At 42.9% G+C, this 15,548-nt stretch overlaps 1 protein-coding gene across 9 annotated transcripts in view; it reads left to right on the top strand.

The window, feature by feature from the left end:
* The window catches only part of AUTS2 (activator of transcription and developmental regulator AUTS2), a 733,350-nt gene that overhangs the window by 492,770 nt on the left and 225,032 nt on the right, over positions 1–15,548 (top strand). For all 9 annotated transcript variants that reach the window (XM_057410696.1, XM_057410700.1, XM_057410698.1 and 6 more), the window contains one exon: positions 12,052–12,081. In XM_057410696.1, the coding sequence (XP_057266679.1) occupies positions 12,052–12,081 (30 nt within the window). The remainder of the gene's footprint in view (positions 1–12,051; positions 12,082–15,548) is intronic.

Here is a 15,548-nt window from a genome sequence, read left to right as displayed (position 1 = left end):
GCTTCTACCTAGCTGAAAAGTCTCCTGTGAAATTCCTGAGCTCTGTATTCATAGAGAGCATCTCTGGAGGAAGCAGTGAATTTTCGAGCCCTACCTGATCTGTCTCAAAGCTGTATAGCACAGCCTGAGCAGCATAAAATTTCTTTATGGTCCCTGTTCAAGATGCGGGTGGTTTGCTAGGATCATACAGACAAAAATCCAGAGTGGATTTTTGCCTTTGGGGTAGTGGTGACCGCAAAGATCAGACACATACATGAAGCTTCTGTTCCTTCTAGGCCTCCCCTGGCTCCCCATATTCCCAGACTTGTTTTGTGAGACATGTCACTTCTGTTTCAGTATGTCCCTTCTTCCTTGACAAACGATGTAGGGGGAAGTCCTGTGTTCTGACATAGGTTTGGGTTGGAAGGGACCTTAAAGCTCATCCAGTTCAGGCACTGGAGCTGCTCTAAGGTCTCCCCTTCAGGAGCCTTCTCTTCTCCAGGCTGACCCAGCCCAGCTCTCTCAGCCTGGCTCCAGAGCAGAGCTGCTCCAGCCCTCGCAGCATCTTCATGGCCTCCTCTGGACTCAGTCCAACAGCTCCACATCTCTCCGGTGTTGTTGCCCCAGAGCTGGATCAGGACTGCAAGGGAGGGCATGTTCAGGATGTCTCCTGGCCCTTACAGGGATTCCCCTTTGGAAGAGGTTATCTCTAACTGTGGGGTCTCAGTACCATTGCAGCTGAGAAGGGAGCACATGGGCTGTCCTAGCAACGCTCACTGCTGTGTTAGCTGCAGCCCTGCCTGAACACAGTCGTTATTGGCAAAACTCCTGCATTTTCCAAGGCTTGCCTGGACAAGGATAATTTCCCTGTACACTGTGCTAAAAGCCAGGTATTCAAAGCAATACCGTGCCTTGGCTGTGCCAGGTAATTTGCCACTACTGATAACAGTCATGGAGTGTCTGATATCACTTATGATACAGGTGTTTTTATCACCTTAGTCAGGTGGTAGGTTAATGCAGCAGTGGAAAAAAAACCCAAACATTTACTTACATCCCTGCCAGGAGCACATTGGTGGTAAACTGAGGGCCTGGTTTTCCACAGTGAATCTTTATACATAAGAAATGCTTCTAAGACAGAGGTTTGGCTCTTATGGAAGCTCCTATGTGGAACCATGTAATTGAGCACTGTGAGTGCTACTGCAGGAATAACAAATGGTTGAGTCCACCTGATAAATCAGGGATGTATGATTATGCTTACATTTAAATAGAGAAGTACAACTCCTGTTTTAAATTGTTACTCTAATTGCAGCATTCTGAAAAACTCATAATGAATTAATTTCCTAATAAGAGATTTCACATTCCAAATTACAGCATCATGTGTGTCAAAGCAGGAGATTTGAGGTAGGGAGGCCAAAGTGTGCCATTGTCTTTACAATTCCTATTTAGTTGCTCTAGATTTAGAATAATCTTTCTCTTCCCGCAGGTCTAGCACAGACAATTTATCAATTGTAGGAAAATGATAAAGGCAGCAATAAATAATAACGTATAACAACTGTGCGAGTGATGAATTAGAAACCAGAGGCTGGAAAAGGGAATGAAGCCACAACATAGAAGCCGGTTTACAGGGCTGAGAACACGGTCTGAGTTATTTTTCTGGATTATGACAATGAGGAACATTTTATGGGAGTTTGCAAACAGCTTACAACACAAATCATTTTGTTTCAGGTTGTATTTATAGGGCTTAGTTAAGAGTTTTTTAGTATCCATTAAAATCCAGTGTTCAGAGGTTTATAGCTCAGCTGTTAAGGTCTTCTCCCTAAGGATCTATTGTTTGGGGTTGTTTGGGGAATTATTATTTATACAATTCATTTTAAATTGCTTAGCCTAATGTAAAGAAACAGAGCTCAAATGCTAAACAGGTCTTGTTTGGGAAAGAAAAGGTGACTTTTAGTCTTTATTTTACTTCCAGGTCATATTTCTACAACTGTTTTATCTCATAAACCAGTTGCATCTCTCTTCATGTCGTTTCTGTAGCCATTTTGTGCTCAGAGTTCCTGCAGCCTCTGCAAGAGAACAACCCCCATGCAGTGTTATCAGTCTTTTATTGCCGCTTCTCTGTGTATATTTCTGCAATTTAAAATAAGGGTTTTTTTCAGGTGAAATGGTAGAATTTGCTATAGGTCATGGCATTTAGCTGGTGGTTGAGATCTACATTGAAAATAGGCCTGATGTGTCTAGGGCCTAATCCAAGTCTTAATGCTTTCTTCTTCTTTATTTCTTCTATTTACTAAGACCAGAATTCTCTGGGAAAAATGCCTTGTTATCCTGCACACTTTAACACATAGAGTGAAAAGTAACCAAATCCTAAGGAGCACAGCCTGTAACAGCCCAAATAGATGAAAAGTGGAGGGTTGGCAGAAGAAGGGATGAAATGTCTTGCCTGGGGTGATAGTGATAGCCAGTGACAGAGGGGTGTCTCCGGAGCCCTGCCCCAAAGCTATCTTTCCTCCATCGTGTTGCTTTTCAAGCTACAATGCAGTATTTTTGGTGAGAGGTGAGTCAGGTCCAAAGAGCACGACTGGATCACAACCAGTTAGGTGGATATGGAGGGTTAAGAACCTGACACACAGGGAAAAGGTCAGCTGAGAGATCTGGTAGTTTCATTTCATAAGCCTGGGAGCGTTTGAGCCAAATGTGTATCTTGAGGAAGAATATTTTACATTCTTAAAATGCACCTGCTTGTGGAATTAATACAGTGGCTGTTCTTATTGAAATCCTTTTCTACTGCATCAGGCTTCCTTTGTGTCAGTGGTTCCTGGCTGTTTCTGAGTTAATTCTAAATATTCATGACATTAATTCTATTTAAGTCCTGTGCTGTTATCTGAGACAAATGTCAACATTTTTATGACAAACTGCTGTATCCATCGCATACAGTGGAGTCCCCAGGGAACCTGTTTGCTGTGGCTGACTATCAATCTCTGATTGAAAAGCAGATTGACACCAATAAAAGCTTTGCTAGTTCTTATTTCCCCATTTTAGAATGATCCAAGCAGCTCAATAGCCATCATAGATGTATAGAGTGGTTTTAGGCTGTACATAATTCATCATCTCAATTGGTTGTGCCTTTTTAACTTCTAATTTTGGAATATCAGAACCTCTCCATCAGGTCAATAGAACATTCAGTTACTGTCTCCTTACCCTTTCTTCTTGCATTGCCATCACACAGGACCCCAGGTCCCTTTGGGGCCCTGGCGAAGTGTCTTTTCAACCTCTTTGATTCCTGCCACAACCCTTTTTGTGGATTATTCTTCTCACTTCTCACCTGGCTGTATGAACCGTAAGCTCTGCACTTCCTAGGTGTGTAACAGTTGCGTGCAGAAGAAAACAAGTTGTTGCCTCCAACCTATTGATTCTGCCTTCAAAGTGAACTCGACGCTCACTTAGTTTTTGTGTCTCGTAATTTCTATTTCTGGCAGTGATGAAGAAAGGAAGAAGCTCTCAGACTCCAGACTGTGAATGCAAAGCTGACAGTAAAAAAACATTTAAGAGGCATTCTCCGTGAGATCCTGAGGTCAAACTTTGGCCATCTGGCAGTTAGGAATAGGCATGTGTGAAGACACACCAGCCACCTGCTGAAGGCAGATCTGCAATAGCAAAGTCTTCAAAGGTTTGCTTACTGCTTCTCAGCCATTGCCTGGGTTTCATTTGCAGCTTCTCTTATCGAGCACAATTTCTAAATGAGGATGGTTGCTTCACTTTAAGGACGTACAAATGACTTGCCCTCACCTGTCAAGCATGATCCTTGTATTTTACCAGGCCCATTATGAACGCAATCTTTCTGTCGAAAATTTGCATACCTCCTTTCTTGAAAAGTAATGACAGCAATTTCTTTCCCTCCGCTCACTTTCTGAGTGTCTCATTTAACAGCACCTGTGAAACCGACAGGCGCAGAGATGAGAAGTGAAAGAGAGCAGTTGATTAAATCATCATCAAGTCGGGCCTCAGAAAGTCAATTCTGCTTCCCGTCTGCAATGATATCCTTTTATCTTAAAGTAATGAGCTATGGCACTTTTGCATCCGGTAATGCGATAAGTTCTATTAGCATGTTCCATTTGCTTCACAAGCAAGGGCAAGTCATTTCAGCAAGCTCATATCACTGCAATCAAAGCAATTGGCTTCACAGGCAGAGAAGAAAGAGGAAAGGCTCAGGGTGATTTTTATGGATCACAACACAGTGGAAAAAAATAGATTCTTGTATTATTTTAACCCGTAACATGCTTTGCTTCTTGTCCATCAGGATATTTTGATTTCATTAGCTTGTAAGTACCAGGAAGACTTAAATTCCAAACTGAACTCTCAAGCTAAGAGCAGGAGTTCTGAAAAATAGGAATCTTTCCGTATACAGATACAGTGGCTAATGCAGTATTAGACACTGACTTCATTGAACACTGATTAGTTTAAGTCTTTGCTGTTGACTTAGTCCACCAGTATAAATGCACATTCTTATTATTATTTACTATTACTTACTTTTTGAACCCTGACGAAGTACTCATGCTAAAAGTGACACTGCACACTGCACCCTGTCGTCATCCATTGAGAGGATGCTGAAAATAACATCATGTGCTGCAAATTGTCTACAGCCAGAAAGGCAGGTAAGGAGGCAGCAAATGCACATTCAGCATCCCAGAAGCAAAGGCATGTAGTCATTTTTCCATATACAGGATTGAGGAACTGAGGCAGGGAGTTCATCATCCTATTATAGAAGAGAATTGCTTCCTAAAATTAAGATCTGGTTGTGTGTGTGGCCAACAGCTGCTTGGTGCCCAGTTAGACAAGTGGAATTTGGATGCCTGACTTGCAGCAGGCACTTTCTGAAGATGCTGAGCTGCGAAACTCATGGCATCGTTAGCTTTCTAATGGTACATCTGGAGAGCCCATTTAATCTTCCTGACATCAGTGGGACCATTGTCCTGTTCTTTGGGGATGGCTGGATTGGGCCTTAAGCGCTTGTGGGATCATTGAGCAATGACACCATAAGGAAGCCATTGGGAGTGATAATGGGGGGAAAGAAGTTGCACTTTTCCAAGAACTGCAATAACTTGGCACTCTCAGCTCAGTTTCCAGGGAGAAAAGGAAAATGTGTTTCTTACAGGGCTGGTTTCACTTCATCCTTCACTGGGGCTCTGCCTGGGGTGTCTCAGGCTGTCAGTGGTGTGTTTCTCGTGGGTGAAACCAAGCTCCAGGCAGATGGCCAGGACTCTGGGCTGCAGCTTTGTCCCTGACAGCCCTCAGGCAGGTCCTGCTGCATCCCAGTCTCTCCCATCCACACCCAGCTACAAGCCTTCCCCTCCAAGTGGTAGACAATCATAGAATCACAGAGTGGTTTGGACTGGAAGGGACCTTAAAGCTCATCCAGTTCCAACCCCTGCCACGGGCAGGGACACCTTCCACTAGAGCAGCTTGCTCCAAGCCCCTGTGTCCAACCTGGCCTTGAACAGTGCCAGGGATGGGGCAGCCACAGTTTCTCATCCCTTTGTCAATCCCTGGCTATGCAGGGACTGACACAACAGAATCAAACCTCAAAATAGGACTCAGAGTTGACTGTCTGCCTGGAGTGAAATCCCCCTTTACTTTACAAACAAGCTCCCTGTAGCCTACCAGGAGTAGGTGTACTACCCCATCAGTTGCCAAGGTTATATTCACCTCCTGTGTAAGTATTATGTGGATCATCTTTATCACGGATTGTAATGTGGTGTTTACATTAATACTCAAAATGTAGTTCTTCCTTCTCAAACCATTGTTTTGTTGTTGTGGGAGGTAGAAGGATCCACTAATTGCGTTGTTTTGATATAGAAAACAATCATGGAAGTCCTCAGAATGAAGAATTAGACAGAATTATAGTTGAAAGTGGTTCTAAGTTCTGAATACTTCTCCTGTAAAGGACCAAGATAACTTTAAATGTCCAAGACTGATAGGTTTCATCTGAAGTGAAGTAGTTTGGATAAAATGGAATTCAGATTAAAGGTCAACGTTGCAATCTTTTGTCCAGGCTAAGGTAATTTGTGTAAAATGGGACTTTTCTGTGAATAATCCATAATTTCAGCTTTTGAGAAAGCAGACCTTAAACTTCTCAGACCATCTCTGTTTCAGAGTCGTTCCTTACAGTGAATCGCTGTGGATAATGGCAAAGAATTGCTAAGCAGAATGTGATGTTAACCAATTTGCGAGATGCTAGATAGAAGATTCGTCGGCAAGGAGCTCCATGCTGAATGCTACTTGCAGGCAAAGGCAGAGATGGGAAAGAAAAGAAGTGAAATCCTTGCTCTTAGTTTCTTTGTGACTCTGCCTGTCTCCATTTCATCAATTAGAAAATTGCCCATTTATTCCCTGTCTGTGTCTCCTTTCATCTGGGAGATGGGTTTTTTTCTCCTTTTTTCTTGGAAGCAAAGGTCTAATTGTATAGCTAAAATATCATCTTTGCCCTTTCCGGGGCTATCAGTTTGTCATTGGTGGATAGATGGACAAGAATATTGTAAATGTCAGTGTGAACATGGCTTAGGTCTGGGTTTTCCTCATTTTCTTCAGATTTCTTTTCAGCAGACAGATGAGTAGAATCACTTTGTTCAGCGCTGGCATTTCAGCAGCACTGGCTCCTTTGGTGGCAATGATAAATGGATCCAAGATATGAAATAGCTGTTCCAGCGAAGTCCATTGAGCAGAATAGAGAACAATGCCCTCCTCAATGTCATTGTACATGATATATTCAATGATTGCCACTTTTTGCACAAGAATGTGTTCAATCAGCAAGGTACATAGAAATCCATAGTGTTGCTTCAGCCTGAATGAGCCTGTGAGGTGGCACAGACCTTTACTCAGCTTGATTTGGACCAGACTCTCTCAAGCTATTAAAATGGGCTCAAATTAGAGCTGTAACCACATAGGGTGTCTGATTTTTGAAATGTGGCATTGGGATCAGGCTCATTCTGCAGGTGCTGCAGATGATGTGCTGTGCATTTGAACTTGCCCTTGCTTCAGCTGGGGCAGGGGATTTGGGAAGTACAGCCAATATTTAGCCCTGTCTTCAGTTTTCCTTTTCTTCTATAAAACACAGCAGCAATTAAACCTCAAATGGGAACTGGGAAGTTGTTTTTCCACTTCCCACTGCAGCTGTATGTGTGTGTACTCCATATTGCAGGGAATGCATCTTCCACTCTCACAATCCAGACCGATAGCAGTGATTTTGGAGGTTTAAGCTGAGGCAGAAAGAAGAGCTTTCTACTTTGTCGCTACTAAGACCTTTATGAGTTCACATGTTCGTGCCTTACCTGGGGTTGATTTTAGGAATAACTGTTTGAATTTTGACCGCAGGGCACATGTGAAAGTGCAAGTTTATGGGTTACTGATTCTGAGCAGCACTTTTTGAGCATGAAGCTGCAGAAATACTGGACAAGGAAGCACGTGCGTGTCAGCTGATGTGCTGGCTGGTAGCCTGCACACATCGGTTATTAAAGGTGTTTGAACAGTTTAAGTGATAACTGTGGCCACTTTGAGCAGTTGTCTGTCTGTTCTCATTAATAGCCCTGACTACATAGAAATTAGGAGCAACCTTAACGTTTCCATATGTTTTATCTGTGGAGCTAGTTTTGAGCGAGCTTTGTACATCCCTTGCTTTGGATTTGGTTTGTAGTGCTGTAGGTTCTCTGGGAAAACTGCTCAGAGCCCATTCTGCCCAGTGCAAGACTTTCAAAAGCATAAACCAGGCGTTTCGAAGAGCCCGTACTCGAGGGACCTGTCAGGCTGTGGTTTAAAGAAGATCTCACAGCATTTTGTGCCATGCTCATTTGAAAACTTGGCCGTGTGTGGGAGCTGTGGGTGCTTGGCAGTTTTGCTAATCTGGCTTTCATCTCGGTGCCTAAACGACGCTGAGGGCTGGCCGGGTGGGTGGGTTTTCCATAATGTAGGCCAGCTTTTGGAAGTTTGGCTCTGGGCTCTGCTCACGCCTGGCCCTGGGTGACTGTAATCAGTCACGACTTGTGCTCAGTGTGGAGATAGAAGTGCCTTGAGCCTGAGATTCGCAGAAAGAAGCCTCTGTGTGTTCAGGTGTAAAATGTGTCTGCAGCCTCCTTGTCCTGATTTGTCACGTTATCACTCACAGCTTCCAGTGAAGCCAGTGGCAGCTATCCAAAAATCAGATCATGCTATCTCTGAATGATAGTTTGGATTCCCAGTGATTTGCAGAATATTTGGATGCAGCATGTGCACAGAGCTGTGGATTCCTGAAACCAGGCATGGGAGAGCACTGAAAAATTATCTTTTTGCAATAGGCACAAACCACTGAAACTCATCCCAGAGCAGAAGGCCAGTTGAAAGCATTTGCATCACTTCAGTTCCAAAACAGTCTGGTGCTGTGAGAACCACAAAGCACTTAAATCATTTTACTTTTCTCTATGGCCCTGGGATGTAGAGAAACGTGAGAGGAACCGAGCAAGCAGTGCAGGCTCAAGTCTCCAAATTGACCAGTAATTCTGAATAATCAGCTTCACGGTTGTCAGCTTTGGTTTCCAAAACCTGTTCTGCAGCGTTTGTTAGCAGTAAGCCTGCAGACGATGGAAACACCTTGTGCTTAGCACTTCTGGGAAGAAAATGCATCCAGAAATGTAAATGAGCACATCAGAGTAAGGGCCACTGGGGAATGTGTGTGCAAGTACAGTGCCCGGGGTCCCTACACAGCAGTCTCAGGCATGGGAAGAACATCCAGTTGCTCCAGTTCAGTTTCTAGCCTTAGAAGCAAACCTCTTCCTTCTTCTGCGAGTCCTTTTGGAGGTGTCCCTGCGCATCAGTTGTCTGGTTGTTTTTTCCATAGACCAGAGGAAATCCACATATTTAATCCTTAGGGAAAATTCAGCTTAAGGTGGATATGCATGCATGTACAATGTGTGTGCCCACACACAGACACACACCTATACATACTACATGTAGCTATAACTCCAGTGCAGTGCATAAAGCCCTTTTCTCCCATCCCTCCTTCTTCCCTTTCCTACAGCTTGTCCATAAAACCCTGCTGTTGGAACAGGACAGAGCTGCTGAATAGTGGGTCCCTTCCCTCGCACCCCACCAACAAAACCTCTTTGTGAGTGAAATAGATGCCTTGTGTGTGCAGCACCGCTGGCATTTCCCACAGTGTAGCTGGAAGCAGGCTGGGCAAACGTTGGGAGCTGTTTGCCGAGTGCATTTATTGCTTTTGCATAATTTATGAACTGGAGGGGTTTGACCATCATTCGTCTCTGCCAGAGGCTGGCACTGAGGGCTCTGGAGGCTGGAGCTGTAAATTGGATGGTGTGCTCCTGCTGAGCTCACAGCAAAGTCCTCGGGTCAGTATGGGAATTTAATACCGGGAATGGAAGTGTTTTCTCCGAATGCCATGTGGGCCTCGGTGCAGCAGAGGCTTTTTTGGCAGGCACGGTGACTGGCCAAATCACGGAGCTGTCAGTCACTGGGCATGTTGTGAGGGGAGTCTGAGCATTTTTAATCGCCTTGGCATCCGTGCTGCTTCCATAATGGACACCAGTAGGTCTCAGTCCTTCGCCATATGCTTAACTCTGGAGACAAGGTGCTTCTGGGTATAGCAGTAATTATTTGATGTGGAATTAAGCGGACCTTGAAATTAGAACTGGACTGTTGGAGAGCGGCAGCTTAACACTTTGATGGAAAGAGCTTCCCACCGACAGCGCTCTGTGCATTTTCTCTGCAGATTCACTTGGATGCGGGGAACTGTTTCGCTGGCAAATTCAGATGTCACTGCTGGCAAATACTCTTCTCCCCAAGTACCTCCATACTGCAGAAAACACAAAACCCTGAGCTCTTTCCAAGCTTATGAATTGGGGAAAACTTAATCCACAGCAGAGGAGAGATTCCTTAAACCAGACAAAAAATGGTGGGGGAAAGAGCTCTTCACGTGTGCCCCGGCAGCAGGAGCGATGGCATGCTGAAACCCGCTGAACCCTGCTGCTAGAAGGGAATCATCCTTGCCTGCTTATATATCCGCTTTTTACCCCCATTCTTTCTCCTTTTGGATTCTGAACTGCTGGGTCCTCCTGGCTCTAAGCAAGCAGTGGGTTCAAGTGCTGTAGGCTAAAACCTGATTTTTTTCCCAACAGTTGTAAAATAGAGATAATAAATGGGAATTCTTTGTGACATGCTGTGATTCCCGTGCATGTGTTTGCTGTTTTGGACAGGTAGGGCCTTGCTTTGCAAAGCATACTTACCTATGCTTACCCTCGTAGCAGAATCTCATACTTGTAGTCATGCTGAAGTCAAAATGCGCTATATTGACAGGGTGAGGATATGAGTGCTTTATATAAATGGCATACTGTTCTAGAAATGTGCAATTTTCCTGTTGTCAGTTAAGCACACCCTCTTCATTAACTTAAGCGTTGTGTGAGGGTTTCAGAATTCGAGCTTAAACTGTTTCATATCTTCATATTCCCTCTCAATTGTTTGTTGCCAGAGTACTTAGGTGCAACTCATGCTATATAAATCATTTCAGTTATGAAGTAAATTTCACTTCCATTTCTATCTGAAATTATCTGAAAGCAGATTGCAATCTTATCTAATCATTGCTTCATGTAAAGCTATTTGTAAAGAACCTAGAAATAGTTCTTTGCTTTAATTTGTTTGTATGTAGCTCACCGGTGTGGGGAAGGCCTCTACTGATGAAAATGAGTTAAAAACCAGTAAACCAGGGAAGTTATAAGAATACACAGAAGATGACTAGATTTGTGCAAATCAAATACACACACTTGTGGGTGCGTTTGGCTTTGTGTATCCACATCCCACTGTAGAGTTAACCTTTGGAATTCACAAAGTAGTTTGAGAGCGATTTGGATGTCTTGTGAAAATACTCACAGATGCATTAAACAGGGTATAAATGCAGGAAGGGCTTAACTGGCTGCTGCTGCAGCAACATGATCAGCTGGTCCTTGCTTTAGGGAAGCCTGATTCTCCTCTTTAGTGATCTCATGGTGTCCTTCGAACCATCTGCCATTAGATCTGCAGAGGTGTTGGTTCATCCTTGAATGAGCTTCACAGCCTGGTTCTCTGGAGTGTAAGATTGTAGTTAAAAAATAACCACACAGAAGGAGGTGTTTTCCTCATTCTCTGCTGTGGAGGTAGCCAAGTGTGACCTCTCCATAGTCACCCAGAATTAGGTGGGATGAATCAGATCTGTGTCTGAGAGGAGCAGTGAGTTGCATGGTCCTTACAGTCCTACAGCTTTTACACTTGTAGCGAATGTTAATGTGGTTTCCTGATGCTTATCTGTACTGACACTCAATTCATCTAGTCCCGATGTATTTCTACAACAGTAAAAGTTATTAAAAAATGGAGCAATGGCACTTGATGAATATCAAGACCCACTACTGTTACTGTTCAGCATTTTGTAGGATTATTAAGTGTTTACTGTGATACCTGGGCTTGAATTACAGAGAACCTCAGTGAATCAATTAATGTGTCGTGTTCTGGCTTCCACTGGGACCTCTGAATTGTTTGGTTCAGCAACAGTAAAGGCTGAATCCTCCAAGTAGTCCTGGAAAATAAATGGGAGCCTTGCAAATGCTTCTCTTGTGGGACAGACAAAGCTGGTTCCATACCCTCCTATCTGCAGAGCCTTTGAAGCCGATGTATTAGCAGGTAGTGTGAGAAATGCTGTCTGTCAGAAGAGAACAAAACAGCCCTTTAATACTGCTTTTCTTCTTCTCTGATCCAGTTTTGGAGTCTAATGTGCTCATGCACCGTCAGCTCCTGTGCAAGTGAATGGAGCTAACAGAGGGCATTGCAAATGCCTTTTGTGGTGTTCAGTCCAGTTTGTTCATATTTCAAACATACAAGTGTATCATCTCAACAACAGTGGGGGGGAAATTTCCTCCTCTTCAGTAATTGAGCTTTTTCCCGAAGGAACCAGGTTTGATGCCACAGGGTTTGAGTGTTTCAGCCATCTTCTTCATAGAAATCTCTGACTTTTTTTGCTGTAACAAGTTTCTCTTACCTGTGTCTTTGTTTCTTTTTGTGTTGCAGTGTGACAGCGACAGTGATCAAGAAGAAAAGGTAAGAAAAGAAATCGCTATGGGAGCAAAAATAATTTGTTGGATTTGTTGCATTCACTTACTCCTCTTACTCTGTTATTTATTCCAAGTTTCTTTTGGGATTGATCTAAAGCATCTCTCTACAATGAAAATACTTTGTTTCCTTTAATTTAATTTTGGAATACACTTCCAAGGGAAGAGAACTCTCATTAATATTTTGGAGGCTCCACAATTCATCCTCAAGCATATTGATGCCATGGTTTGTGTGGGTTGTTTATGAACACCAGTCTCACTACCAACCCTTTCTGTGGCAACATTTTCCCTTGGGAAGTTCTAACAGCAACCAAATATGTTTGTAACCCTCACATTTGCACTCTTTAACAGTTACTTGACCACTGTTATCGCCTGTTTTGCTTCTCTGCAGGCAAGGGTCTTCAAACTCAAATTGAAGTGTTATGGTTGATATATATACAGATCTGTCTTTTTAGAAACAACATTTGGAAACTGTACATTGAGTCAAATGATACAGCTTGCTGATAATTCTCTCGATAACTTCGGGTTCCTAAGTGGAAAAAGGGAATAATGTCACACTGAAAAAGTCAGGCACTGATCTGTAATGCTGCTTATTGTTCAGAAGACTAATGGTAATGAAGAAGTAATATTCATACTGATGCACATTTTGATGTCTTTTTTAATGTTGCGAACAGACTAACATCTACCTGCCTTCTTTGGTGAAAATGAGGTAATACTTGCATAAAAACTGGTCTAATTTCTGTATTTGCAGGTTGGGTTTTGTGATTTTCAGTTGTACGTTGAGCTTTAAGGGATGTTTTGATAATGTAATCACTTTTGCCTCCTCTTTCACTTGATAAATTGGGGGATGGAAGTTAGGGGAGGACAAAATAATGTCAGATAATGTCATTCCTGGAACAACATTGAATTGCTTGGAGTTTCATGGGTGGTTCTGTGAGCTAGGTCCAGGTCAAACCAAGAAGAGAAATGACCAAATTGGTACGCAGTTTGTACAACAGAAAAGAACAAATATGTTGTAAAATCCACAACACAACAATGAATATAGAAATCACCATTCATTAATTTAATCAGCTTTGTGTAGCAGGAAGCAGAGGAGATTTTCAACCCATTCTGTACATAACTACCAAAGCCCTACCCTTCAGCTTGTTTTAGTGATTTCCCAAGTAGAGATTTTTTTCCCCATGTTTCTTAATAATTTGCTAACTGTGTTAAAGAACCACTATTTACTTTGAACCGCAGTGATTTCCCTTTCATAAGGGAACTAATCACTGGAGTTAATCAGTGTGACAACAGAAAGGGGAGGTTTTGTTGGGTTTTTGCACAGAATATTAACCTGCACTTTTAGAGATGAATTTTTAATGCATTACCATTACATTCCATCCTGTGAAGCGATTATTCATTTTCAGGATGTTCCTTATGCAGTGGAAGATGATAAACTGAAATTCAGCTCCCATGTTTATGGCACCCTGAACTAGAAGTGTAATTTCCTGCCACCGCTGCATTTACAGAGCTAAACCTCTGCTCATTTCACAGTATTTTTCTCTCGTAGCTGTATAAAAAGGCAGAGAGGGGTGGTGCTGGTGGTGTGCTGGTTCAGGATAGTTTCCACAACACAAAGCAAGGGAGACTCAAGGTTGTACCTCACACAGAATATCCCAGTACTTGTGCAGGACGGATTTAAAATCCAGATGTGTATTTCATCTCTGTGATCTATATTTTGTCTTCCCCACTAATGAACTGAGATTAAGTGCAGATCCAAATATCCCCAATAATTTAGTGGTTTTCAAATCCCAGAGCCAGAGCAAGCTTTGAATTTCAGAGCTCAGGCCCAGTTGTAAAAGACGACAGCTAACCCTGGTGTATTTATTCAGGCTGCTCTGGCAGCCTAGGCAAAGATCTAAAGGCCTTGTTCTGCTGTTAATTTGAATTCAGCATATGTAGCCTGTTATAAAATGCGAGACATCATCATTTGAGCAGGTCAGGCATATTCAGATGAAGACAAATGGTGCTTATTTGATTTTTTAAAATCAGGAAATGAAAAAAGTGCTCTCTGGAGAAATCATGTTCTGCCTGACTTAGATGATAGACCAAGGCATGTACCCCAGATAAGAACAGGCGCTCGTCTTGCGGGTTTTATCTCTGAAGGACGGTCGGGACTGTCAGCTCGCTGACATGTGCATTATCCATGTCATTTTAAACAAAGTGACCTGTAGAAAAGTGCACTCTGCCGTGACATGATAATGGGCTGTTGGATGACAGGTAAAGTACACACTATAAAGGAGGCTGTGCGTTATTCCTTTGTTTAACTGACAAGTAGAAACTTCTTTTCTTCAGACAGGCAGGATCTTTTAGATCTCTTTCAATAGGACCCAGAAGATTTTTGAATTCCTGCTTTAAATAAAATAACTTTTTTTTCTTTTGGACCAAAAATTCCTATAAGCAAAATGCATTGGGAGAAGTGAGGGTGCCAGACCTCTGGGCAAGAGATTGATGGTTTCATAAATAGTGCTCAGCATCCTCAGGTTTCATTAATAACCATAGGAGCTGAGGGTGCTCAGCAGGATTAGAAGTTTTAAGATCCTTGACCCACACATCTTATATCATGATGAGGGTATTAGCCTCTGACTGTGGAGCTGTTCTAGCAGTGAATTGTCAAATTGCTCGTGGTCGGTCCTAGGTCAATGTGTTCTGAGGATTGTGGAGTTATTCTGCTCCCACCAGAAACATCTTTGCCTAAAATGTTTCTGGGAAGAGGAGATCTGCTTTTCCTTAGGATTACGTCTTGCAGAGTTTGATATCCTGAAGTATACAGAATATGGTGTATTCCTGCAGATGAATTCTGCACTTGCTGTGCAGAAAATGGAATCAGTTTTACTGCATTTAGTATTTTTGAGGGCAAACCCACACTGGTCCTTCAATGTGCCTGCGAAATAAGAGATCCACGAGAGGTAAAAGTAATGCAAGACAGGCACATACTTCTACTGGAATAAGTAAGACCTGGAATCCAGAAAGATAGGCTAGTGCTTTTGAATACAAACCAGCAGATCAGTATGATGAAAGGTGTGTGACAGGTCACGGTGGCTGAAAGACAGGTTGGTTCAAGCATGTCTGGATGGGCCACAGTAGGAGAACACAGGAAGGAGCGGGGCATGGGAAGCTGAGGAGCAGATGAATAGTGAGTGGTGACAGAGTAGGAAAAATAATGTCTCCTAGGCTGTAAGTATGACTTTTTTTTCCACACTTGAATACGTATCTATCTGGCTGCGTAAATCATTGTTGATATCTGATCTCTATTAGGTGATGGCTGTGCCTCCAATCCATCTTCCCTCGCCTTTAATTGGGAGCCGACAGACAGAGTCACTTTCTGTCTATGTCTGCCCTCAAATGAGACATTTCTCCAGAGGTTTCTCTGGAAGAAGAAACAAGGATATTTAATTGAAAATGAAGCAGCCCCTG

Source organism: Pezoporus wallicus, unplaced genomic scaffold, assembly GCF_028554395.1.
Source record: "Pezoporus wallicus isolate ANWC-B61680 ecotype Strahan unplaced genomic scaffold, APGP_CSIRO_Pwel_v1 contig_8705, whole genome shotgun sequence".
NCBI classification, from domain to species: Eukaryota; Metazoa; Chordata; class Aves; order Psittaciformes; family Psittacidae; genus Pezoporus; species Pezoporus wallicus.
This window is presented reverse-complemented; position numbering and strand designations above follow the sequence as displayed.